Source organism: Leuciscus leuciscus (genome assembly GCF_965113295.1).
Source record: "Leuciscus leuciscus genome assembly, chromosome: 22".
Lineage (NCBI taxonomy): Eukaryota > Metazoa > Chordata > Actinopteri > Cypriniformes > Leuciscidae > Leuciscus > Leuciscus leuciscus.
In genome coordinates, this window is record NC_138746.1 from 9,746,876 (window position 1) to 9,774,482 (window position 27,607).

At 36.8% G+C, this 27,607-nt stretch overlaps 2 protein-coding genes across 3 annotated transcripts; one reads left to right on the forward strand and one right to left on the reverse strand.

The window, feature by feature from the left end:
• Positions 1-209: 209 nt before the first annotated feature.
• On the forward strand, positions 210-3,345 carry commd8 (COMM domain containing 8). The gene is made up of 5 exons (XM_082154930.1): positions 210-545; positions 858-1,013; positions 1,136-1,288; positions 1,401-1,556; positions 2,920-3,345. Exons 1-5 carry the CDS (start codon positions 501-503, stop codon positions 2,938-2,940), a joined length of 531 nt encoding a protein of 176 aa, XP_082011056.1. The 5' UTR covers positions 210-500; the 3' UTR covers positions 2,941-3,345.
• Positions 3,191-27,607, reverse strand: gabrb1 (gamma-aminobutyric acid type A receptor subunit beta1). 2 transcript variants are annotated; one of them, XM_082154927.1, is made up of 10 exons: positions 26,753-27,607; positions 26,085-26,176; positions 25,902-25,969; positions 16,860-17,080; positions 14,344-14,426; positions 10,860-10,994; positions 9,519-9,671; positions 9,019-9,257; positions 8,373-8,606; positions 3,191-6,916 (listed from the first exon to the last, which is right to left on the reverse strand). In XM_082154927.1, the coding sequence occupies exons 1-10, from the start codon at positions 26,842-26,844 to the stop codon at positions 6,869-6,871; spliced, it is 1,365 nt and encodes a 454-aa protein (XP_082011053.1). In that variant the 5' UTR covers positions 26,845-27,607; the 3' UTR covers positions 3,191-6,868. The 2 variants fall into 2 exon arrangements, with proteins under 2 accessions (XP_082011053.1, XP_082011052.1); XM_082154926.1 differs by having other exon boundaries at positions 3,191-8,606.

Here is a 27,607-nt window from a genome sequence, read left to right on the forward strand (position 1 = left end):
GTAGGTATTAATACATTGTCAGTAAATAGCATATTTCAAAACGCACAGAAAGAGACAAGGGTTTATAGTGCTTTAATGAGGTATCTAAGAGAAACAGGATTGGTTAACAGAATACAGTTTTATATATTTATTGATTTATTGATTGATTGATTGATTGAATTATTTGATTATTTGTTTCACTCGGTTAACTCACACTCCTGTCCAGTTGGTGGCGGTAAATGCACCTTTTAGCTGGTTTGCCAACCGCCATAAAACTTCGAAAGAAGAAGAAGAAGACAACAGTGAAATGGTTATATAGACTTTATATAGTTATAGACTTTAAATAGTGTAATAGACTTTAACACGTACATTTAAGTAGCATGTCAAATGTTTCATTAATAAATCCCAGAGTACAAACGACATCCTTGAAGGCACTGACGCGACAGCCGACAGAATATGAAGTCACGTGACATTTCGGTCAGCTGACATCTTTGACGCTGAGGAAGACGACTGACAGCATAATGATAAAATTGCTCGACAAATTACCATCTGAAGAATGTCCTAAAGTAAGTATATAATGCTATTTATGAACTTATATAAATGCACAAATAGTTGTATTGATTCTGTTTCGACACCAGTAGCACACCTTCTGCCATCAGCTTGAGATCAGCCGGGTCAGTGCTTGGTATGGTTTTTGGCTTGTGAATTGTTTTGTTTGTTTACTTTTTTAAAACAGTTGGGATCACATATTTTTACAAAAAAATGATTATGTTATCTGTTGTTTAAAAATGCGTAATTCTAGATGAAACTCCTTATACAGTAATCTTTGTTTATCAGCTTGACTTTGAACCCTGAAAACTTCTTGTTTCTTTTGTAAGCTCATGCACAGGGTGGTGGATGGGGTGTGCGGGCGGAGTGGTCCGAGGCAAACAGATTACGGTGATCGGTGGAGTCTGACAGAATGGGTGGAGTTAATGAACACTCTCTCTTCTCTCATCCGCTTTGCTGTAGGAAGGGGCTGCTCAGATCAAGAGGTTAGTAGAGGGGAATCTGAATAGACATATGAACGTGTCTTAACTGTGTACAGAGTCATATAAATGTTCAAATAGATTTATTGGTTGACTAAACATCTGATTCATTATGTGCACGTCTGAAGATCCAGGAACTGCTGAGTGATTTGGACACAGCACGGGCTGAGGCTGTTGTCCAGTGTGTGCGGTCCAGGTTTGATGAGATCAGACATGCTCTGGTGGAGAGAACTAATGCCATCTCTAGCACACAGCTACAGGACTTTAACTGGCAGTTAAAGGTGCACCAAGCACACACATACACGTGTGCATTAATCATAGTGATAAGAAAATCTATTGATTTTTCCATTTGCTAATATTGCTTTCTTACTTCCTCCCCCCTCTCCTTCCTAGCTGGCGTTATCCAGTGATAAGCTGTCAGCTTTAAACACCCCTCTGCTAAATCTCAGTCTGGACCTGAAAGAGAATGGACTTCAGAGATCTGTGAATATAGAAATGAACAAAGAGGAGCTGCAAACTCTCATCAGTTCACTAGAGGCTGCTAATAAGGTAATGCTTAAGGTTAAGGTAATGGACTATTAAAGTGCCCCTATTAGTTTCTAATTTTGTTTAGGTTTACACACATCCAAGGTAAAAAAAATACTTACATACTGTACTTTATTGCAGCATCACCTCTTTTATCACAGTGTCTGAAACGGTTAGATAAAGGATTTGGTCTCTTTAAACCCCTCCTTTCCGAGAGCCTACTCTGCTCTGATTGGTCAGGTGGCTCAGGCTGTTGTGATTGGTCTATCGCTTACAGCACGTGTTATAATACAAAACGCCCTTTACTGTATCTGCATTTCAGGAGGCTTCCTCAGCACTTGTAAACACAGTGATACGAACGGTTATCATAGTGTTGGTTTTACCGCATCAATTCAAACCCAAGTCTTCATCTTTCGGAAGTGCATACAAAGTGGATTTAAATTTGCATTGCAGAAAAGAGCGTCTTCTCGACATGTCGACAACATGAACCAAACTCTTCCAGGGCTGCGTTCTAGTCTAAAATTGTCATGCCCTTCACTCGCTAACTTCCCTCTGTCTCGTTCACTCGGATGTACGTCATTGCTTACGAGTGCCCACTACTGGCGGAAACTGCGACGGGCTGAATTGGAACGTCCTAAGCCCTTGATCACTTGGAATCAGCTAAAGAGTTGATTTATTATAAAAAAAAATGTCCCTTTAAGAATTTGTTTAATGCAGTATCTGAATGTATATAGGTGTGTGTGGGTTGTTTTAAATTAAAAAATATATAAAATTAATATATCATAGAGTTGTTTGTTGTGGTGGTGATTAGACGAGATTTGTGGTGACGTCACAATCGTACTGCATTGTGGGACATATAGGTGCCTGAAGTGTACATGTGAAGTAGACTCGCTCCCTCGGTCAAAATCGAGGGAACGAGGGTCTGTCCATATAAACTTCCCTCGTCCACTTCACGAAGTGGAATGCACTTCAAAATGGCGGCGGGGATTCCCCTGAGGGGAAGTGCTTAGGGAAGTTCACAAGTGCGTGTCTAAAAGTGGACTGGAACGCAGCATAGGCCTCAACTAAAACTAGTGTTTAAGGGCGAGTCAAAGTAGACGGTGTTCAGCGGCAGTCAAAAAACCTGCAAACCTAGAGGTTTGCGCAGCAAGGTCGGAATTACATACTGATGACTCGTTTCAGGCAGTTCAGAATCGCCTCTTTCTTTTGGGAGACAATAACTCCATGTATCGTTCACTTTTATATTTTAAACTTTGCAGAACTTCTACATTCAAAACAGCTAAATAACACTACATAAAGGCAACATCCAAAAAATCATAAAAGGGGCACTTTATTATACAGTAGTGGCACCAACGCTTACCTCTGCTGACTTTGTGTCTTATTTTAGGTGGTGCTGCAGTTGAAATGAAGATACATACCAACCAGTACATTTCCTTATAAAGATGATTCTGTGCCATCTGCTGTCAAAGAGAGGATTTCTGATGTCTTTATTATGAGACAATGCCTGCATGCAGGCAAACAGGAACCTTATGGACAGAACCGGGAATCTCTCAGTCTCTCTACCTATGAAGTGTTCATAAAGAGCTCAACAGACTGAATATTATTGTTCAAGCTACATCATTATGGACTAGAGTTGACTTGAAGTTGCGTGATTAATGGTGCTAGGATCGTTTTGAAGCTGAGGATTTTACACGATGAAAAGCTAAACGGATGCCAGGATCTTGTTCAATTCTCCATGAAATGCAAATTAATTTTGGTTTCACACCCCAAGGGATGCCTTTCTAAATAAAGCAATTAAAAACATTAATGCCAACACATGAGTTGAGAGTTGTTCCTTTTTTGTCAATGTGAGTCAACATAATAAGTAATAGGCAGATAAAATGATAAAAGGCAGAAACCCCCCAGACATGGTTTGTGAGAACAATTAACCCTTTTTTAATCCAATCCACAGTTAAATCAGTGTCCATCATGATTCGTAGACTTCCCAGTACACAAAAGAACTCCTATATCCTGTGTTAATGCAACAACAATGCAATAATCAGCTCTTCACATTTTGCTTAGTGGGATATTTTATTTGAATTAATTCAAAATGTCTACAATTTAAAATAAAGTACAACTGTGGTTGCTAAGCTTAAATACAAACATACACTCAAATACAATCATCAGTCTCAATCAGTGAAAATGCATTCTCCTTCAACACACTCCGCATCTGCACAAGATTGCACGGCCAATAGCATAAGTGCAATTACAGAAATCATACAGGGATAATAGGATACTGTTTAAAACATACTTTTTTCCTTTTTCTGGCATTTGCCGTTGTATGAGTGATATATAGCCTATCAGACCCCTAAGTTAAATATGTTAACACTTCTATGTGTTTTACGTGTTTGTGTCTTCATGCTGATTCTGGCTGGAGCGTGTGTGAGCTTTGTTTTTATTCTGCCACTCTTGAGATCTCTTTGATTAGCTTTAAATGAGAATCTTTAATGGAGTTAATTCACTCCTGGACAATAACTGAGCTGTCTACGTCCCAGTCAGATTGACACTAAAAAGAGTGTTGCAATGCAAGCAATTTATTTACATGCTATATATATATTCATGTATTTATAATATTACATAGCATATTAATGCAGGGCATTGGAAAAGCCCTTGAAAGTACCTTTCATTTTGATTATGTGTGGTACCCTTGAGTAATCTTTGATCTATAGAAAAGTGGAAAACCATTCAGAAAATTTCAACCCAGCTATTGAATGGTAAACCCTGTAAAATGTGTTTATTTTTTATTTTTATTTTTTGTTTTTTTTAAAGGCACAAGTTCAGCCATAAAGAGGAAAAATCTAATTTGTTATTAAGTCCTATCTGACATTTTGGTGAGCTTGGATAATATAACTCGCAGTGAATAGGTTTAAAGCTAAATACAAATTTGAAAGGTAAATACAGTTAAGTCACTTACTATATAAATAGTTAGAACTACATCCCTAACAATGGCTATATCTAAAGTCATAGCTACATTTCGATTGCAATAGTGTTAGGAGTGCCGAGTCAAATATTGAACAATAGGAACTAACATAATTAAGCTATATATCATTTTTAATCTCTTGCTAATGAATCAAGTCTGGGTTTTATTGGGCTTTACAGTATTAAACTGTCACTCTTTATATTAGGTGTCTTTAACTACTGTGTACCTACATCTATCCATCTATCTATCTGTTTATTAGGTACAATGCACTTATTGTGTTCATGTTGAGGGTTAAGTAGAGGGTTTACTGTTAGTTGCATGTAATTACTATAGTAACTACATGTAACCTGTAACAAGAACACAGTAAAATAAAGTGATACCCAACAAACTTTTGCTGCTATTGAGCTGGGATACTGGTTAGGGACAGGTTTGGTGGTATGGGTAGGTTTATTTAGGTTTAATGGAGCATTTGTGGCCTAATGGTTAGAGAGTCAGACTTGTAACCGCAAGGTTGCGGGTTCAATTCTCAATACTGGGACTGAACAAACAGCATTCTCTTCCACCCTCAATACCCACAATTGCTCCCCGGGCAGTAGGGCTACACGATATTGGAAAAAAATTACATTGCGATATTTTTTTCCCCAACGATATATATTGCGAGCCATCAATCCAGGCTAAAGTCAATAATTACCATTCCATGATATTAATAATTTCACTAATAAGCAAGCTTCATTACAAGTGACAAAAAGGTCACTTAATATTTTATTCCAAAATTAGAACATATTTTTGTCAGAATTCGGTGAACGTTCTATCGCAATCCAACGTGGGGGCGCTCTTAACATATGTTTGTTTGTTCATTAGGCTATAATTCCTCAAAATAAGTAAAAAAAAAAAAAAATCGTATTCTCTTTCTCTCTATATATATGTTTTCAGTGCTGATGCAGATGCGTTCATGTAAACGGCACCTAAAAGCTGTCACAAAGAACCAGCAAAAGTAATGATTATGAATATGTAAAATATTGCAATGACACATTTTAATTGTCTATTAATAAACAAGTGTTTTCTGTGTCGGCTGCAAAGATGAAGTTGACGAAAGGCTGACTCGCGATCTTCGCAGTAGGCCTAGTGAACGCGCCGGAGAGAAATACACATTTCATACGGATTAACGTTACATCGTTTTATTTTGTTTTGAATGGTTCTGTTTAAAAATAGAGATTTCTGTAGATAATAGATATATTTCTATATTTTTTTAGGTGTGTGAGGCGAGTAGGCTACCTTATACGCTGAGTTTCGGTTCATGGATGATAGCATGCTCCAGTTCAAGAGCTGGCGCCTCCGTGTCGTGATTATCTATTGTCTGCTATATTTACTTTTTATTTATTAAATCCAGGAAATTGGATAATGAAACACTGATTAAAATTAAGATACAATTAATACAAAAAGAAATTCGCTTTAAAGAAAGGCTTTGTGCTTTCTGTTTGAGGTCTCTGTGAAAGTTTTAAAGCAGTCTTTTAGTGCCGCTTTCAGGGCGTTCGCGTCCGTTACAGAGAACTGTCACGTAACATTGGTTTTTCCTCATAAATGCGAACACGAAAAATAAAAGACAAAATACTTTTTAAAAGAGACAACCATCCACAACTTTTTAACACTCCAGGCAAAGTACCTCTTTTTGGTCAACATCCTCCTTTTTGTAGCCGAAATGGTCTCAAATAGCTGATTTTGACTTTCTTTTTGGTACGAAATCATTATTCTCTTAATACACCATGGGTGCTACTACCCTTCACATCGCATGTTCCGGCGATGTGACTATCGCTCAAGCGCACATCGCGATGTTGATGTTAAAACAGAATATCGTTCAGCCCTACCGGGCACCACAGCAAATCACTGCCCAGTGTTCACTACTCACTACTCCTAATGTGTATGCACTAACTTTGATGGGTTAAATCAATGCAGAGGACAAATAGACAAAGAGTGTTACCATACTTGGCCTTCATGTCACTTCACTTCACTTAAGGTGTAAGAGAAGGGTCAACAACAGAGTAATTAGAGAAATTAATTACAGCTGTAATTTCATGAAGGTATTTTTAAATATACGTACAGTGTAAGAAACGTGTATGAACACAATAAGTGCATTGTATGAAATGATTAATATAAATGATAGTACACACTACACAGTAGTTAGACTGTGTTAGACACTTAATATAAAGTGGGCTGAAAAAATCAACTACTGCTTTGAATGAAATATGCAGGATTAATTGGCTTATAAGAAAAAGTACAGAAAAACTTGATGACATCATAGATCTTTTGATACCTGATGTTTTAATGTACAAATGTACATACTGTCCAGACTTTGAACTCCTGTACATCCTGCTTGTCATCATGTGTTGTCATATTGATGCAAGGACATCCATTCTTGGCAGATTGACTACATTTGATTATAGAGAACAAAAAGTGTGTTAGGCCACATATAGACACCAGAGCTGAAGACAATAATTTTTTTTTGAGTTGTAGTCTTAACCAAGCCCTATAAATACTGTAACCCAAATGATGAGCCCATTTCTTGGTAGTGAAGTCTTTATAAGAACATGTTTAATCTACAGTATGTGATGTGTCTAAACTGGGGTAAGACTTTCATCAACAAACTTGAACAATATATACTATGAAGGTCTTGCTTTAAAGAAATGTTCCAGGTTTTAATTCAAGTTAAGCTTCATCTACCAACTATAAAATTACATTTTTTGAAGGAACTACTTTTCTAGGTGAATTAACTTATATTAAGTTAATTATAGTGCACATTAATTCCGTTTGGCCGATGTAAGCAGTGCTCAACCATTACATTATGGCAACTGGTGTAAAGTTTCATAGCGTTTCATGTTATGTGGTTATTTCAATTGCCTGGCCTGTATACTTCTATTTTAAGTGTCCGACTGTAACCACAAACTAATACCACATATATTGAACAGAATTAGGTCGACACTTAGCTTGACGAAACTTTTACTATTCTTCTTTATCTTTAGCTTGGGTCATATTGACCTAAAACACAAATAACTGAATAACAATTGGTTTTCTTAAATAAATAAATAAATAAATAAATAAAAAAGCCTACTTTTTTTGTAAAACAAAGGGGTCAGCTTCAATAATATCTACAAGTAAAAGTAACAAATAAAAGTAATTTGAAATTAAGAGCTTTATTTGAAAATTATTTATTCCAATTATGTATAATAAAACTGAGGTACAGGTCGAAATTAGGCTAATTTCTGTTGTAATGAAATTTATGCTACAAATGTCAGAGCTTGTAATAAACCCAGAACATCCTTTTAAGACCGTCATATATGAAAGATAAATGATGAAAACAACTTTCAAATGCTGTTTTACAAATTCAAGCCTGCCTGACCTACAGTAGATGTGCAATGCCGTCGTCAGCTAAGAAAAGCATATTTTCTCCCCATTGCGTCGTTGCACTTTCTGCAAGTCAGTGAAATTGATCCCACAGAAGCAAAGTGCAAAAATCCAGCGACAATTTTAACTAATATTTATGATAATCTACATTAAGCAGCAACAGTTGAGTAGTCATTTTGACTTATTTTCTTATTGAAAAATGATAATACAGATTTATATTATATATTTTTATAGTTTAATAATTTACAGAGAAGGGCTAACTACAGAATGCACCTCTTCCTCCTGTCTGACTGGCAGTCGAAAACCGCAAGGAGGGTAAGAGAGCCTGACCTGATGTGTGAATGGCTGGGTTGAGTCAGTGCTGCTCCCTAGTGGACATAATACAGCCAGTATACTAAGTTAAAGAAGGTGTAGGTGATTGGAAATATGACACGTGACCACTTGTCAATGGAGTTTACATCTGTCAGGTCTGGAATCTTCACCTTCAGCTGAGCGGCTCGTCTCCTAAGATGACTCTTTTTTCGTGCCATTGGCCTCTCGAGAGAGGCAGTGGGCCGTCCATAGAGGTCCCGACTTGTAAGGGGCTTACGGTATTGGATGCTGGCACTATCATAAGAGAACATGGTGTTCCTCGGGTCCCCAAGAGCACCTAACATCTCAGCCCCACTAAGGCGAAGATCAAGGTTCGTCAGGGGAATGCTTACATGGACATCAACCTTTATTAATATAAAAGAAGGAATAAATAAAACTGAATTTTAGTAAATAAAAGTGATTTAGAATTTAGAGATGTATCAATATTAAAAGTCTGGCCAATGCTGATAAGACAATTAATGTTTTCAAGTTTTGGCCAATATTAATATGTTGAAATTTTATTTAAAACAAAACACTAAAAACTAAAATCCAGTAAATTTAGGCATGACCACATTATAATGTATGAAAAAATATCAGATTTGCTAAAGATTACATTTAACAGTGTTATATTAAATTAGTGTTTTTAAAAATTATCTTGTGAATGTTTGATGAAGGTAATCTACATATAATAATATGAGACAGTATGAAGTCCAACACCTCTACTGTATTGATCAAAAGAATTACTTCGTGTAAACATAGAGCTGGTCAAAAACCCACCTGAACTTTGTTACTCTTCTCATTGTTGCTTTTTGCAGCTTTTTCTGCCACTTTCTTCCGTAAATGTGGACCACGGCCGAAGAATATGTAGTTGACGAAAGCATACTCGAGCAAGGCCAGGAACACAAAGACAAAGCAGCCCATCAGATAGATGTCTATGGCCTTCACATAAGGGATCTTGGGTAAAGTCTCCCTAAGATGAGTGTTGATTGTAGTCATAGTCAGAACGGTGGTGATTCCTAAAAAGAGTCAGTTTTACAATGCTTAAAAAAGCTTATTTAGAAACTGGTTGGCATTAATTGTAAATTTAAGAAGTGGGAAAAGGGAGGTGTAGAAAAATGTGTCCTCTCTCTCTCTCTCTCTCTCTCTCTCACACACACACACACACACACACACACACACACACACACACACACACACACACACACACACACACACACACACACACACACACACACACACACACACACACACAGACACACACACACACACACACACACCTAGTGCAACTCTTGCAGCTGAAGCATCATAGTTGATCCAGAAGGAGACCCAGGACAGGATGGTGATCAGTGTTGAAGGCATGTAGGTCTGTAGGATGAAATATCCAATGTTTCTCTTCAGTTTAAAACTGAGAGACAGACGAGGATACGACCCTGAAAGTGAGAAATTAAAGTGTTTTGTGTCAGTGAGGTACACAAACGCCACTTACACACTGCAGCTACCGGTAAATTTGGTTGTCATTTCACCTATTAGTGCTTAATCCTGTTCTGTACACACACAGTTCAGTAATTTAATCACACAGTAATAATTCATTCAAAAGTTTGGGGTTGGTAAGATTTTTTGTAATGTTTTTGAAAGAAGCCTAATATTCTCAATAAGGCTGCATTTATTTGACCAAAAATACAGTAAAAACAGTAATAGTGTGACATTAGACACAGACACGTTTACTATCTGTACGGGACAGGGCTTTCTCATCCTATGCTCCTAGACTCTGAAACGCACTTCCTGATGCACAAAATCTAAATCTAAGCATTTTTAAATCCAACCTAAAAGGTTAGCTTTTTCTTTATGGTTTTAATTATTTTGTATTCCAGTGTGTTCTTTTGTTTTTTGTACGCTTTGTATTTCTATCTGTGTATTTTTTTCCCTCTCTCTTTGTATTTTTATTGTGTAAAGTGCCTTGAGAAGCTGCTTTAAAGGCGTTATATAAAATAAAAAGTTTATTATTATTACAATTTAAAATAACTTTTTTCTATTTTAATAGATTTTAAAATGTAATGTATTCATGTGATGGCAAAGCTGAGTTTTCAGCAGCCATTACTCATTACAGCCATTACTTACTTCAGTGTCAATAAAAGTATTAATTTCTTTCAAAAGTATTTTTTTTACTGACCCCAAACTTTTGAATAGTCGTGTTTATGCATGCATTTGTTAACAGACTGTGGAGACTGTTACACCATATTTCGAATTAGCTTTTTCTGCACCGGTCTATTAATATGGTATCATGTTTCAGATTTACTAAAACAAACTGTGGTTGGTCGTTTAACATGTCAGTCAGATAGATTCCTATCTAAGTGGGCGGGTCTTGATGAAAATAAGCCGCAAACTGGACCAGACATTATGTAGCAGCGAACTGCATAATTTCATTAGCATAAGCACAATATTACAGCTACACGCATACCACTTTCGAATTTCTGTGCTTACAAATATACAGCTATTTTAATGAATCATGTTTGAACTGAAGTGAACTGAAAGAATCTTGGCATACAGTACTGAGGAGGGCTGACTCATCTCAAAAGAAAGTATAATCATCTCATGAACATGCAGGGAGCGCACTGTACCTGTGGCAAACACAGCTTTCTTAGACAGTGTTTTATAATCAATAATAGAGAACTGCGGCAGCTCAATGTTGTCCACGCCCGTCACCGAACTTCCTCCCTGCCAGTAGAACTCAATGTCATCTGTAGTGTAGCCATCTGAGAAACAAAAGAGGGACAGAAACATTTAGAAATACACATATATCCACAAAACAGCATGCTGGCTCAAAGGGAAAGCGGCCTCTCTCACGTTCCCGAAGTCTGTGTTGTCAGTGGTGTAAATCAGCATGTGAATGCAGTGAGAACACTTCTGTGAGAGGTCCGGTCCAAGTCTAACTGCTAAAGATTGTCCCTGCAGACTCTGCGCGCTTATCTCCAAGAGAGCATAGTACTGTAGAACATTAAAGCTTAATTAGAAGATAAAGTATTACGATAGCCAATTCTTCCCGTTCTTCATTAAGTTCAATCAAGAGAAACATCAGCCTATACTCCTGAGTGACTGAAGCACAGTGATAATCCTCATGAAGGTCTACTCTTCCCGGTCCCCTTCTCTTTAATGTTCGAGTCTGTAACGTTGGATTAATTGGTTTCTACAAAAAGGGTACACTCTGGTGTCCAATGACTGTTCCAAAATGTTTTAGGCCTGTTCCTCTTCCACTGTATTGACAGTATCAATAAAAAAATATAAAAAAATCTCCTAAATTTAGATTCAGTTATTGTGGTACATATCTTTAAATATTGAGTCAATTAAAAATATTTAGCTGTCCCATTTTTTATTTAAAAATTGTATGTGTTGAAAGATATAAGCATTAAGAGTCAATGAAAGATCTAAGCATCTGAGTTTCTTAAAAGCAAACTGTGTGATATATCAAATTTTGGTTTGTAAAAAAACAGGTTTGTAAAAATGGCCAAATTCACATAAAATGAATAGCATCCAAATGAAAGGCTCCATAACAAATTGAATGCAAATGTTTACTGACCTTTTGATAAAAAAAAAGAATAAAAGAGACTTTATTCCATGACATGTGCGTAAAGGGATGGTTCACCCAAATATGAATAAAATGTATTCCAAAACTATTTTGAGGGGGGTTTTTGTTGTTTTTTTGGCCATTATGGAAGTCAATGGTCTCCAAAATAGTTTGGTTACCAACAATCTTCAAATGATCTTCTTTTATTTTCAGAAGATCAATTTTCATTTTTGGGTGAACTATTAACTACTTCTAACTTATTTGTGGAAAGTATTTTTGTCTCTTATTACAGTAAGTCTGATATTGTCCACATAAATCATGTCACCTTCACCACATCCCATGGATGATGAGGTGACATGATTTATGTCTGCCGCGTGAAAGCGACATGGTTTATGTCTGCTGTGATCTTGAGGTTTCTCCTTCCTGTGGTGATATGCATCTCAGAGCTCTGACATGACAGCAGCCTCACAGGAATACAGCTGTCTGACCAACAAAGAAGACACCCAATTACAAACCCTGTCTGTCACACTGAGAAAGGCAAAGTGCAAAAGAGATGAGGGGAGGAGATGAAAGAGAGCAAAAAGAAAGAGTGACAGAGAGTAAGACATTTGCAGAGACTGAGAAAGATGAAACAGAGAGATTAGTCAGCACAGCCAGATTCTCTGCAGGTATTTTTCTTGATAAATTTATAATGATGCATGCATACATGCATTAGGATTATACAACTGATTGTGCCAGTTTTTGCTGCATTGCTGCAAGAAATTCATGCATCTTCATTTAATGCTTTCATTGAAAATGTGGACTTTATTGCATTCACCTTCTCTCTATGTATTTTTAGAGCTGTCAATGTTTTATATTCATTTAATGGTATTAATTAAACAGAATGGTGTGAAAAGAAAATTAATAAAATTAATCATGCCCCCTGATCCATTTTCCTACCAGAGGAGAAATAAAAACTTGGAATTACAACCTTTATTTACCTCCTCACATGTGAAGCCGTTCACAAAGGACGTGATCTTGAGTTAAAAAACAGTGAGATGAAACACATGTAACAGATGCTCAATGCTCAAGACGTGTCTTGACTAGATGTCTTAATATTGTGACAATCATAGTACAAGATGCTGAAGAGCACGTGATGGAAAAGCCATTCTGCATATGTACATAATAAAAAAAAAAAAAAAAACAGACAGACAGAATACAAGAACGTGTCCAGTGTGAACGGTGTACCATGGGGTGCGTTTCCAGTACAACAGCGTAAATCGCTGCTTAACTACCATAGTACAATTTGGTGTTCGCCAGTCACAACTTTTTCCTGAAACCATAGTAACTTTGTAGCACGTCCCTTAGTTCACACCACATTTGTTCAACAACATAGAACTCTCATTAATTGCTGTAAATACTGAACATGGCATCAGAGGACTACTTCGCTATTTTTGTTCTTTGTTGCTTTGCTTTAATTCCAGATGTTTGATTCAATCGCAGGTTGCCTCTTGCGTCATACTCCAGGCTTCCCTGGGGTTCTAGAGCACATTCGCCCAATGCACTCTTCAAAAATAGCGCTTTCATTCTTCTGACAAACTAAAAGACATAGAATGAAATTTGCATATATGAGATTGTGCTTAAGAGCATGATCTATATAAGTCCACGTCATACTAAATTGAAACTATGATTCAACAGGTCAAGAACTGTAGTTCCAATCACACGACTTTGCAATGCTGTTTGTAAATGAAATCGTTGGAACTATGGTTTGGGGAAATGTTAAATTGTTGAACTATATTGGTAATGACTGAACTTGAGAAAACTTTGCTCATGGTAAACGCACCCCTGGACAGTTTAACAAACTCGACTGTTAAAGGAATGTCTGTGTGAACTATAGGCCAGTGATAGTCTTGTGTTCAATGATTAGAAAACTAAAATAAACTAAATATTGATTCAAAACCACTTTTAGTCTATTTAAAGCTACACTATGTAGGATTTTCTCCCATCTAGCGGTGAAATTGTATATGACTACCAACTGAATTTTACTTTCTAGCTCCTCCCATTCCAGGGGCGTTTTAACTCCTACGGTGGCCGTATTATTTCAAATCTGCCGGCAGTCGTGAGTAATCTCCCCCTCGCATTCGTCACGGTGTCACTGAGTGTAAAAACGCGAAAGGCGAATCTTGAATTTCCAGGTATGTCCCTCTTTGGCTAATGTATTTTCAAGATGGAGGCGCAACATGGCTTCCGCCATTCGAGCGACTCGCTCACATGTATTCTAAATGGCAGATTCTACGCTTACGAGAATACTTGATTAGTTGGTAGAAGTAATTACACATTAATGAGCACATATAATTTTGAAAGAACAAAGTGTTTTCTGCTAAGAATGAACTTAAAAAATTATACAGTGTAGGTTTAATGACACTATAATGACTTTGAATAATATTAATTTAGGGTTATCTCAGCTAATACTCACATGATTAATTGTGAATATGCAATCAACCTATCTATTCAGCATGCTAGTCATGAATGCTAACGGTTAAACTGTGAACATCACTTACAACTTTCAATCTCCAGCGTGCAGTTCTGCTCATCCAGCGGGTATCTGCGCAAATCCATCATACATGCAGCTGTGGTAGTTATCCTACAGATATGAGGCGAAAAACAACAACACGATACTATTACAATTGAGCAGTTGTTTAGTATGTCTACAGTAATAGCAAGTTTGCTTTTGAGTTTGACTGATCAAACATACTTATATTATTTTAGAAAAATTGTCCAGATGTCAGAAGAGGTAAGTGAAACATTTAAGAGCAGATGGTGTTACAGTCACATACTTCCACCTGTAATGAGATTTATATTCGGAAAGCTTTGCAGAACTTTAATTCATGCTGAACTAATAATGATTGGACAAGCACATGGGTACTTCATATTACAAAACAAATGTAATCATCTCCCTATCAACCGCCATTAAGTGAAATGTAGCAAGTGATTGGATGGTAATACACAGTAATATTTGCTTATATTGTTTATTCACGTGGTACTCTCACAAGCTGCTGGTAAAATAACACTGCAGGCACACTGCGTTATATCACTCTCGTGTTTCATCCCTCTTTATTCCTCTCTTGTGTAATTGCCTTAACGCTGTCTCAGTCATGTCTGCAGCGTGCAGCCCCTCTCTGAAATGCCTCTGGCTGGATCTTAATTATGTTGAGCTTGAATTAACACGGAAACACACACGTGATGGCCTTTCAGTGCGTGACTGCTGCACTTTTTCACAACTTATGATGGAATTGCTTCTTCGTTCTGCAGCCCTGAATGGGTATAAAGCACTTTTTCCTGACAAATGCAACACAAACACACTGTATACACGTACGGGTACATCCACCCCCACAAAAACACCTTATTATACTCCATATTGTTTTCCTGGCAGAGAGATAGCTTTCTAATCAGTGATCACATATATTTATAGACACACACTAATAGGTGCACACCGATGTAGAGCAGCACATGTCCATACCTCTCAGGCATAGTACATTAGATATAAATTATACAGTATTGAGCAAGATGGAGAGAGATGGAATATCGCACTATGTAGGGAAAGAAGTGTAGGACTGCAGCTTTTCCTCTGCAGAAAGACATTAAACTTGACTTTAATTAATCATCATTTTCCTTTTATGTTTTGGTAGATTTAAAGGGATAGTTCAAACAAAAAAGAAAATGCTGTCATCGTATACTCACCCTCAAGTTGTTCCAAACTTGTAAGAATTTCTGTCTTCTGCTGAACACAAAAGAAGATGTAGATTGTAGAATATGGGTAACCAAACCTGTTTCGTTACCAACTTTCTTCAAAATATCTTCTTTTGTGTTCAGCAGAAGACAGAAATTCATATACAGTATGTTTGGAACAACTCGATTGAGAGTAAATTCATTTCTTTTTCATTTTTGGGTGAACTATCCCTTTAACAATGTCTACTGAAAGTTATTTATTTACTAGTGAGTCTTTAACAGGCCAGAATTGTTCTGATACACTTTTCTTTTTTTGTTTACAGAGATAATAATAGAAGCTAATCTTTATTATAGGATACTAAGGATTGTTTATTTTCTTAAAATAATTGTTTGTCTTATTTTTAGCATAAATCTAACCGAATGTATTTTGTGTTTAAAACATTTAAAAAAAAATTGTTTTAAGTTTGGTGTCAATTAAATTTATTTTTTGGAAGGAAATTAAAACTTTTATTCACCATAGATGCATTAAATTGATTAAAAGTGACAGTAAAGTAATTTATAATGTAATGCACTCTCTGTTCATCAAAGAATCCTGAAAAAAATAAAATTTCCACAAAAATATTAATCATTTAGACTGCTTTTAACATTGATAATAATAAGAAATGTCTCCTGAGCAGCAGATCCGAATATTAGAAGGATTTCTGAAGGATCATTTGACACTGAAGACTGGAGTAATGATGCTGAAAATTCAGCTTTGTCATCACAGATATAAATTATATTTTAAAATGTATTCAAATAGATAGATTATTTTAAATTGTAATAATATGTCATAATATTACTGAAATGTTGATTTACTGATTTGTTTCAAAAAAAAAAATGTAAACATTAAAACCCCCAAAGATTTGAAGGGAAGTGTACATTATGTACTCATGATGACTTAACATTTTTTTTTGTTCTCTTCACATGTTATAATAATAATAATGTCTGGATGAAACCAATCCGGGGTCCAGATATGGACTGTGCTCTTGCTAATTAGTGAATGCTAACAAATAGCCTGGTTCAACCAGGACAGAGACAGCCTCATCTTTCTTTGGTAAACAGAACCTATATTCCCTGACTGAGACAGGATACGCATCTCTCACTGGGCTTTAAATTCTAAAAAAAGAAACATTAGGACAGCCAGGGTAATAGGGTCAGCCAAAAATACAGCATACACATACAGACAGAGATAAATGTATAGATGCACGCACACAAAAGAATCTAACATCAATCTAATGCATGAGAGAGAGAAGAAGTAAAACAAAAAAATACTTTAAAAAACTGCACACACACACACAAACTCTCTGACCTGAGGCCGTAGAGCACAGTCCCATCAGGATGTAGACGAATCATGCGGTTCTTCACAGTGACCCCATGAACAAAAGATTTCTTGTCATTTATGAAGTAAGTATCAGGCACCCAGAGTTGATCAGCCACTCGGTTATCCAAAGTAAGATTTAGAGGGATCCCTGTGTAGGACAGACGCTTATCGCGCCAGGACTGCTGGAAATACATGGTGATGGTATAGTCCTGAAAAACACACACAAAAATAAATGATAAATTTACAGTTTAAAATGAAGACCAAAAATATCCGGACTCTTTCTGATTGTCAAATGCCTTCAAGTGTCCCTGGAAAACTCGTCCCTCCAAATCGGGCATTCATTATTACAAAACAAGTCACACATTCAAGTCAGAAACATAATGGAGAAATAGCCCAAAATAATAATATTGTGAACAATAAACCCAACTACATATGAATTCAAAAGGATAAGAATTATTAATTTTTATCACTTATTTATACATGGTATTGAAATTTCATGTTTGTGTTACATAAAGCAAACTATAAAAGTTGTCTGATTAACTGCTAATTATCAGCTATTCCATACCTTTAATACTTCCTACTAAAATATAGCATGTAAAACTAAAATAACTTGCAAAATCATTCAATATAATTTTCTATGAATGATTTCACTATAAATTCGCTATAGCCTTGCTTTCTGCTAAGTGCTCACTGATCTCTAAATAAAGATATATTTAAGATAACAATAAATAGATATAATATAAATAATATATTATATATTATAGATATATTATACAATGTTATTTACAGTATATTATGCCCCATCCAACGTCACAACACTCTGCAACGCATGTATCAGAGATTTCGGAGTTTTACAATCATAACTACCACTTAGCTCAGTCATTAATGTGCTCTGAATTTGTAATTACAATATTTCCGACTCCACTTGAAAGGCACATCATCATGTCCATAGTTATTTATGTGATAAACTTCACCTGTTGTTACTTTGCCATGACACCTTTGTGATCTTGAGGAGAACTGACTGCACATCATGATCAGGGTATAAAAAAAATAAAACCCCTAAATATTGATTTAATTTCTACTCATTTTAAATAAACAGCTAATATTCCTTATTAATCATTAAGAATATAGAAAAAACATATTTTACTGTAATTGTCTAGATTGGCTAGCCTGACTACGTCAGACTTCGTACTTCCGCTCAATTTCAGTTCGCTTCTGTACTCAGTCTGAGATAGCGACCTGTCTATCAGTTTTCCTCCGGCCTCAAAACAGCCGGCCAATCAACGAACAGAGGGCGGGCTGAGAGCCGTGACGTAGACGCTGATTGTACCGTGAATGTGTAGATTTACTTCACATAATCTGCAAAAGTAGTTCACAGCCATGTTCACTCCGGTATTTCGCTCGATGGTTTTGTTTTCGCATCATACATGTGTTTACAATGGAAGTTAGATGCGGCTGAGTCGGCGCATAACACACATCATAACCAAACGTTATGTGATTGGCTTACGGGTAACCAATGATTTTAAACTTCAGACAAGCGCCACCCTAGGAGGACCTGAAGCCTGCCACTATTTTCATGAGTTTTAAAGGGGTATTGCTGAGTGGGTTTGGAAACCAGACAAAACGGAATATCTTCTGGAAGGGATTCGGCGTCCGGAGTCGGATCTGATATTTCTGTATTTTTGACGTGGGGATTCCATCTGATCAACATTTTGCCATAATCTAACAATATGAAATTCATTTTTATTAAATTTTAAGTGTAACTTTAGTCTCAAAACTTGCAAATGTATAATATACATAAAAAAACTAAAATGCACACTACATTAAAACTGTGCGTGTTCTCAGTGGTTTCAACAGCGAAAACATGCATGCCTTTTAGCATATGCAAACGCCCCACTAACACTCAAAGAAAATATGTCACAGACACATACTCAAATATATCCCACTGCTATTTATCTCATTTCCTTTTCTGTCTGCATCTGTAATCTCAGGACCTACATCTTCATCCCACTCTGACATATCAAAGAGGATGTCAACCACCTGGAGGCTGAGCTAGCCTTCCAAGCCAAGACCTTTTTTCAGATGGGGTCAGATAGCCACTGCCTCCAGATGTGTAAAAACACAAAGCATCATCTAAGATGACAAGCTCTCCTTTGCAGACAAAACAACTAAATTATAACAAATGTGTGCTTCATTCTCCACAATATAAGGAAAATAAAGTTGCTTTGAGGTCGAGTTAATCAAGTCAGTGAACTCACTAACTTAAAATGAGATCCCGTTCCAACAGTACATCCATATTTCAAACACTAGTCTGCTCTCAGTAATTGCCACTTACATGACTGTGCACTTCATTTAGGTTGCTGTGAAAATGAAAAGGTCTCTTAAGAACCCAAATGTGTTGGGACTAACTGTAAAGTCAAAGGTTAGACTGTAAAACGCAGTCACATTTTCAATGAGGCTTCTGCTTTAACTCCATCCCCCAGTCACCACGTTTCTCAGTTGAATAAGAGATGAAATAAATTAAGTTGAGATCCCATTAAACCAACATGATAAGTGAGAGTGAATGTTAAACAGACAGAGTGGAATCACCCTGCTTTTCAGAGACACTTACAAACCCCTATAAAACAATCACAGCATCTGTTATTCTGGCAGAAAACCTTGGCTTTAAAACCAGCTGTAAAAACCAACACTGAGATGCTGCAAAAAAGCTCAATAATTTAAGTAGCTTCATTCACCGGAATTATTACTTCTCAGTAAATCTCTGACAGAGCATATCATATCTAATAATCAGACCTATCATATTATATCACATCAAATAATGGTACAGTGGAGATTTAGAAACAATTGTGAAATTCACTTTTTACCTTGTAACTGTCCAAGTTGTCATTATTGACAACACAGCGTCACCCAGGTTAGTTGAAAACCATGAAATCAGTGCTGAATGCCACATGCAATTAAAAGTAAAGACCAACAGTTTTAAGATACAAACTGTGTAAACATATAAAACAACTAATTAAAGAGTTTATTTAAACTGATGTAGCAACAAAAAAAATTCAGTCAAAATTTTTTTTTTTTTTTATTAAAGCAATTGAATTTATCAATTTTTCTTTTCTTCAATTTTCTTTTTTGTAAGCATTTGAATAGTACAATAGAACAGGATATATGTTCTTGTGTTAGGATAGTAACAGTCATGTTTCTATTCTTAGCAATTTCAAGTTGTTTGCTGCAATGCAGTAAAATTTGATCCTGTCAATATTAACCAATGGAATATGCAAAACTTTTCAGTAAACACATAAAGAAAAAGCAGTGAGGAATCAAAATGAAGATACTTTGGATCAATTAGTATTCTGAGATTCTCCATATGTGTGATGTTATAAAAACACTTAAGATGTTTCAGCTGCCCTACTAAGGCGTGCAGGTAGGTCCTGTCCCAGCACTACTGCTTCTCCAGACTCATCTACTGCAAAGATTTGGTTAAAATTCTTCTCAAATTCTTCTTATATTGTGACTTAAACATCTCTATGCAATCACTTCATAACATGCCTTTGAGGGGAAAACTTTTTGAGATGATGTAGCCTACTGCATGTATGCATGACCTTAAAGTGAAAACTGTAAATGCCACTAGTTTACTGTGATTTTGTTCAAAATTACAGGTGCTCTTTTCTAACTTCAGGATCCTTTACTGCTGGCAAAATGGGCTTTCAATCAAATTTGGTTGCCTATACAGTAGAATGGAAAAATATTTTTTAAACCGTTGTCACCTGACTAAGAAAACAGGGGAAATAGGTAGGAAAACTTCAACACCCATAATGCACTTGACAAGTTGCCAAGGCCACGCCCGCCAGTCTGCTATATGGATACGCTTACCTGAGTCAAACACCACTTTTCTTTAGTAGGAAATACCTCTTAGCAAACTTTGAATCTCTATGGTGTCGACTTGTATTGTTCCCGGGTGCAACTATTCAAAGAGAAAATGTTAAGCTGGAGTGAGTTACTTTTGGTTTCCAGTGAAGGATCCAGCGCATTGTAGGCAGGCAGTGCCGTGGCTAAAAGCTGCAAATAAGCGTAAACATGGACACAATGCCGGAAAATCTGAAAAACCTCTGTGTTTGCAGTCAACATTTCAAACTGGATGACCACGAACACAGTAGGCCAAACAGAGGGGAAAAACTGAGAGAAACTGCCGGTCAGTCAGTTCCGCCCAACCCCCGAAGCAAACGGCACTGCGTACAGGCAAAGTCCCTTTGAAGCAATAATCATTTTACTCAGCGGACATCTTTGAAATGCCTCTCGGGCAGCTATTCACAGCTTACTGACCCCAAACTTTTGAACAGTTCTATATACAGTATATATTTATGTCCACTGACACATGATTCAGACTCCAGACATTACAGTGGCCTAGAAAAAGCTGTTTTATTCTACATGAAGCAGGTTGTCCCACATATGGAGGCCACAATGTGGAGCTGTGTACTACTACTAAACTCTTTTTATCATTATCTAAATTATCATTATTATTATTAATTAGTTTTACATTTTAATTTATGAATTAATTATTATTCAAAAATAAAATGTACAAATATTTAAAAAGGTATAATATATAATAACTAATAATTATAATTAATAATAATTATAATAATGTGGTCTTTTAAAAAAAAATTGAGGATGGTTCTGAAACATCATATCATGCATTTGTGATTTACACAGTATTTTCATAGTACCATGAATTTTTTTATTTCAAAAGATCAAGGACATTTTATTTCTCATACCATCACCCTTTTTATATAAATAAAATCCATAACTACTCTTCAGACGTGAAGTGTGCAGTCCCATGAAGATGACAACATTTGAGTGAATTTATGTGAGTGCGGCAGAAAAGCAGAGAAAGCGAAGACCGAGTCAGAAAGCGAGAGAAATGTGAAAGAGAGACAGGATGGGTGTGCCTCAGGTTCGCTTAGGACAAATGCCTCCTTCAGATTCTATTATTAGAAGCAGCTGTTGCCCCTGACAACCGCTTAAAATCATCAGTCCAGCACCTCAACTTCTTCACAGAGCACCCTGACACACAAACAAAAGCACATACACAAATGCTTAAACAAACACACATATGCACACAAATGGAGGCCATACCAATCACAGTCACACCCTATCTCACAGTGCGGTTTAAAATGAACTCATTTCTCTGTGCCCAATCCATCACACAGAAGACATCACAGAGGAACAGAAGAATAGAGGCTGAGAGAGACACTCACTTCAGAGGGACATAACAGGATTTAAAGTAGCGAATAATACAAGAACAAATATCAAGAAAAATCACTAGAAAAAAATCTGCTTTGGCTTGATTCAGCTTGACGCAGCATTAAAGTCAATGTGAATTTAGACTTTGTTTATTTAGACAGTTTTTTTCATGAATCTTCAGAAATGATATGAATCAACACAGGGCCTGAAATATAAATGTAGTATTGTGAGAAAAAGAATATGCATATTGATAGATGATTGCATAGGCACAGCCCGAACCTTTTTTCTAGTTTTATTATTTGTAGTTTGTATGGTTAATATTATTGTAGGCTAATTGTCAGCTCACTAAGGTTTAAAAAAGATAATTCGGCCCGCACATGGTTACATTTTTTCCCGGCCTTCAACTTAAAATGAGTGTGACACCCCTGACCAAGACCAAATGCAAGTTTACTGAATCAATGCTTACATATTTTGGTTAAAATTATCCGTTAGCTTGCATGGCCTAAGTGACGTCAGCAGAAAAGAAAAGTAATTTCGGAGAAAGATTAAGCAATATTTGTTATTATGAACACCCATTTTTTCTTTAAAATACCCTGATTAATCTTATGAACACCCAGTTTTTTGACTTTACATTTATATTTACATAATCATTTAGCAGACACTTTTATCCAAAGCGACTTACAAATGAGGAGAACAATAGAAGCAATCAAACCAACAATAGGGCAACAATATGCAAGTTTTTCTTTGGAATAAACTGATTAATCGTTTACAAGAAGACTGAGAAAGTTAATAAAGTCTCTGTTGCTTAAGTCCACACAAGTCGTTAGTAAAACACCAGCATTATGCTGCGGCAAAGAGGCTGCTTTTTTACTGCAATCTTAACATGTATCCGCACACTGCAGTCACGACGAGGTGAACGAGGGCAACTGAGGTAACCAGCAGTGTACATTAACAATCAATGCAGAAGCTTATAAGAGCTGGCTATATGAAGCTGTGACAGCCTTGAGAACAGCTGACCTTCTGCAATGTTCTTAGGGGAGCTGAGGTAGATTATCTTTTAGTTTAACGCCATTTCTAAATTGGTTATTTAAATTCAGGTTTTCTCACTCCTCCGCCAAATCACCTTTTGCAGTTCTTTATGAACCTACGATTTTCTGTGCTATAAAAAGCAAATAAACAGAAAACACGTCTGTCGATCTCTGCTGCTTCGATCCTGAAGTGTTATGAAAATCATGTCAGAGTGTATGTGTGTTTTCATTTCAGACAATCAAATAGGAGAAAATAGGATGAGAGAGTTTGGACCAAAGGAGTTCAATATCTATTTTCTAAAAGCACTTGGGATGCACTGATATAAAAATTCGGGCCGATAGCAAGCTGATAATTACTTTCATTGAATGGTCCATAGCCAATAAATCACCGTTATTAAAATTATATGCTTATAGTTATTTAGTTAGTTAACACACAGCACAAGCCTGATTTCAAACTGTGAATTGAATTCACATAAAAGACAAGTAAACACTCAGTAATAAAATAAGAACAAATAAACAATTTACAAGCAGTAGCACAAATAATGAAAATAGAATAAAGAAAATAAGAATTACTAAAGAAATGTAATAAGGAATCAAATGTAAAATAACACTAAATGGTCTTCCCAAAATAAATTAAATACAGATTAATCCTTACAATAAAGGTTACAAAAGTTATTCATTCAGGAGCAGTGAGTGTCATTAATGTTAATCAAACAACAAAAGACATTAGCAATAAATGATTTAAATGTTTTGACAGTCTCCCATTCATAATCTTTAGTCGAGGTCAGCCCTATTATGCTTCATTACATTTCAGCTTACTTTCTCTGCAAGATCTTGTTAGTGTCACACTGCATCTTACGCCCGTTTCCCAGTGTATCCCTGTTTGCCTGTGTCTTGTGGTGCGTTCAAGTCCTACATGGAAGTTCGTATTTACGAGGTGGGAAGTCGTGTTTATGATGGCAGGTGCGTTCAAGTCACTTTCGTCTGAGTAAAATGTCGGTGTACTTTCTCTTAATTAATTACACAAAAATAGAGCAACGTTCTTAAACTCTACTTCTAGAAAATAAAGAACAAGGCATGTGCATCAGGTGTGTTTTGCTTTTTTATGTTTTGAATTAATTTATGAAACCACTGTAAACTTTATCGTTACGTATTATATTGTTATATTATAATGCTATCATATTTTGTGCAGGCAATTAGCTTACTTCACTGTAAACAGAAAAGCCTGACAATATCACTGCTAAATATCTTTAAATATTGTGGTATTCCAGCACATTTCCAAATAGTAAAGATCGGGGCTTAAAGAAAATCCCAAGCATGGTGGTGTTCATGTACACTATTGGATTCTGTTATTGTTTGTATTATTTTGCCTTGGTTTTGACCCTCTGCCCAACAGTATAAAAAGCAATCATGAGAAGCTGATTAGATAAAGAACTTCAAAATAGAGTATAAGAATACTCAATGTTATGCCAGATCCTTTCTTCCTGTCAAGAATGAATGAAACCAACCACCAGAGTCAACTCTACCTTATAACTTCAAACTCCACAATAACTGGGTTTTGGGTTAGTTTCTTACCCTGACTTTGCCACAAGAGAGGAAGCTGACATAAATTGGTCCAGGTGGTAATCCTGCAATGCATATATTTAATCTGGTAATTTACATGTTGAATTTATTTTAATTTTAAAACTGTATTATTTCTAGAAACAGCGAGTCCTGAGGGAGACACTGCAAATGCTAACTATCTCTCTCTCACTAACTCCCTCCACCATGTGCCTGAAAGGCCTCCCACCTGCTAAAATAATTAATGTATGACAAATCACCACAGAAATGGCTTTTGTTCAGGCCCACTATCCATAATTCACGAAAAAAAGCTCTTTCCAGCATGAGAAATGTGACACCTTGTCATAACAAAAGTAACAACCTCAACCTTAGACTTGAGTATCCTAGAAATCCCACAGAGTGCATTAGTCTTCAGACTTCAGAGTGGAAATGCACAAGGCTACACCTGAAGTTTATTTCAGAACACATTTTACTATTATTCTTACAACTTTTTTATCATTTTAAATGATAGGTTAGGGCCACTAAGTGGCAAAAAGAGTGAGCGGCAGCATTTGTTTTCAGCGTGAATTCCACACAAAAAAACACTCAAAACACATCAAAACATGAAAGAGCTTTGCGATTTACTGTACAACTAGATTTGACAAGAAATCTGAGGTATATTTTTACAGACTGCTGAAAAATACAGAACAGAGAAGTATATACTGTATGTCTATATGTGTGTATATATACATATGTATGTGCGCATGTTTGTATGTGTCCCCTTTTTCCTTTCTTTTTTCTTATGTTCACATACTTGTAACCTTTTGTTGTGTTAACGCCTATTCAATTAAAATAAAAAAAAATCCATTACTTCAACCTGCACCATCCTGTGGGTATATGGGGTCTTGTGCGTATGTCCCTCCCAAAAAATTGCTTATTTTGGCCTTCTTTGCTGAGTCAGAGTAAAAAAATATGTCAGTTCAGCTCCAATGCCAAAACAATCATAATGCAAAATGAACACAATGTCTATCTAATATTACAGTCAGCTGTGCTTCTGAAAGAAATAGGAACAGCTTGTAACTCTTTCCTGAATGGACTACAATAGCAAACTGAAGTTTATTCTACCACTTTACTAACTGTAGCCTTAACAGGTTGTGTTGACAGATATCTCTGGTTGCTTAATATAGCCCACCATCTATTAAACAATCTGAGCAGCCTGTGGACTCACCATGTTCACTTCTGACACCATGTCGATACTAGAGATGTCAATACTCATAACAACATCAACCGGAGGACCTGCAAAGCAAACAGACACCACAATCTCACTAACATGGTCTCATGACAGTCAATTATCCATCCATCAAAATGGTCACATCCAAAAAAGTGTTTTAAATCAATATAACGTCTTTACCTCCGAAGTCAGGCCTGAGACGGATGTCGTAGCCTTTGAGAAGTTTATCCACGGTGACTTTGACGTATGACATGTTGCTCCGTTCATTCACACTGGGGAAGAGTAGTTTAAGAAACTGTGACTCAACTGTGCGGAAAGAAACCATCTTAAGCCTAAAATCTGGTCTTGTAGCATAGCAAAGCTGGTTTTAACTGTCTTCTAGCCTGGGCGACCTGGGGCCAGTTGCATAAACATAGCCATTATGTTAAGACTGTGTCTTAAGAACTAGTATGATCAAATAGAAGTTAGTTAGGGGTAATCAGTCTTACTGTTCGGTGTCAAATAAGACCAATCTACGTTTTTATGTTACTGACTTTAAAAAGTTATTAATAGTTTTAAAGAATAAAATTGGATGACTAACTTGTAAGACTAGTCTTAACAGTTTATGCAACTGGCCACTGGTCTTAGCTGGTCTATCAGTATGGCCCAGCTGCTCTAGATAGTCCCTCAGGCTGGCCAAGCAAGTGAAACTGGTTTTCATCCTGACCATCTGAAAAGTGCCCAAAACCACCCTAAACCAGCCAACAGGCAGGGAGACCAGCAAATCATCTTTGGCTGGTTTAACGTGGCTCTGCAGGGAAAGCAGTCAGACTGATCATACAGATATACACAAGCACGTTATGTCTTACCTGTTCGCTGGCGGGCTACGGCCAAGCGTCAAAGCCACGAGCATGAAGAGACACAAGATCCCCGCGCGCCACCGATCCCGAGCGATCAGCATCTCTCTAATCGACCGAGTTGCAATATCCCAAACTTAGTCTGAAGAAGCGCTCCAGCGATTTCAACTACACAGCAACGTGATCCAAATCCAAAGTGGCGCGCGAGGTGTTCTTGCGGCTGTCGTGCTCCCCGGTGCTGACGCTGCTGTCGGAGCGTATCAGTATGCCGGTCAGATCCCATCGCCAGCGGGTCACTGGACACGACAGCTCATGGCACAGAAGCTTGAACGTACAGTCGCGTTTAGATTATGCGCCTATCCCTTCCGTGCATCTAAAATTATTCATTCAATCCGAGGAGCAGGCAGAGCTGACGTGGGTGCACCTGAGCGCGCGCGCCGGCTCAAGAGCTCTTTCGCGCCATCTTTCAATTTGCTGTGCATCACGCGCCCGAGACAGAGTGAATTATTTGTTAGAAACTCTGAAAACGCATTAAAACAGCGGGCACTGAGAAAAACGCATTAATATCTGCAGATCTCCATGGAGACTGTTGGAATAATTAATGTGTCGGCCGGGAAGGACAGGCGTTACCGCTGCGCTGATGTGAGGAAAGAACATTCGACCGTATAAGTATAGCGATTCTGTTCAAACAGCCAAGTCAAACTAACTAATAATTTTGACTGTATTTTATTTAGGCTAATAGTCGTTATCTGTTATAAACGGAGAGCAGGAACCTACATTTTTAAGTGATTCAATAATAAAGGCAGATACAGCATAGAAAAATAAAGGAATAGGCGAGACAGGGTTTTGTTGTCACAGTAACAGTGG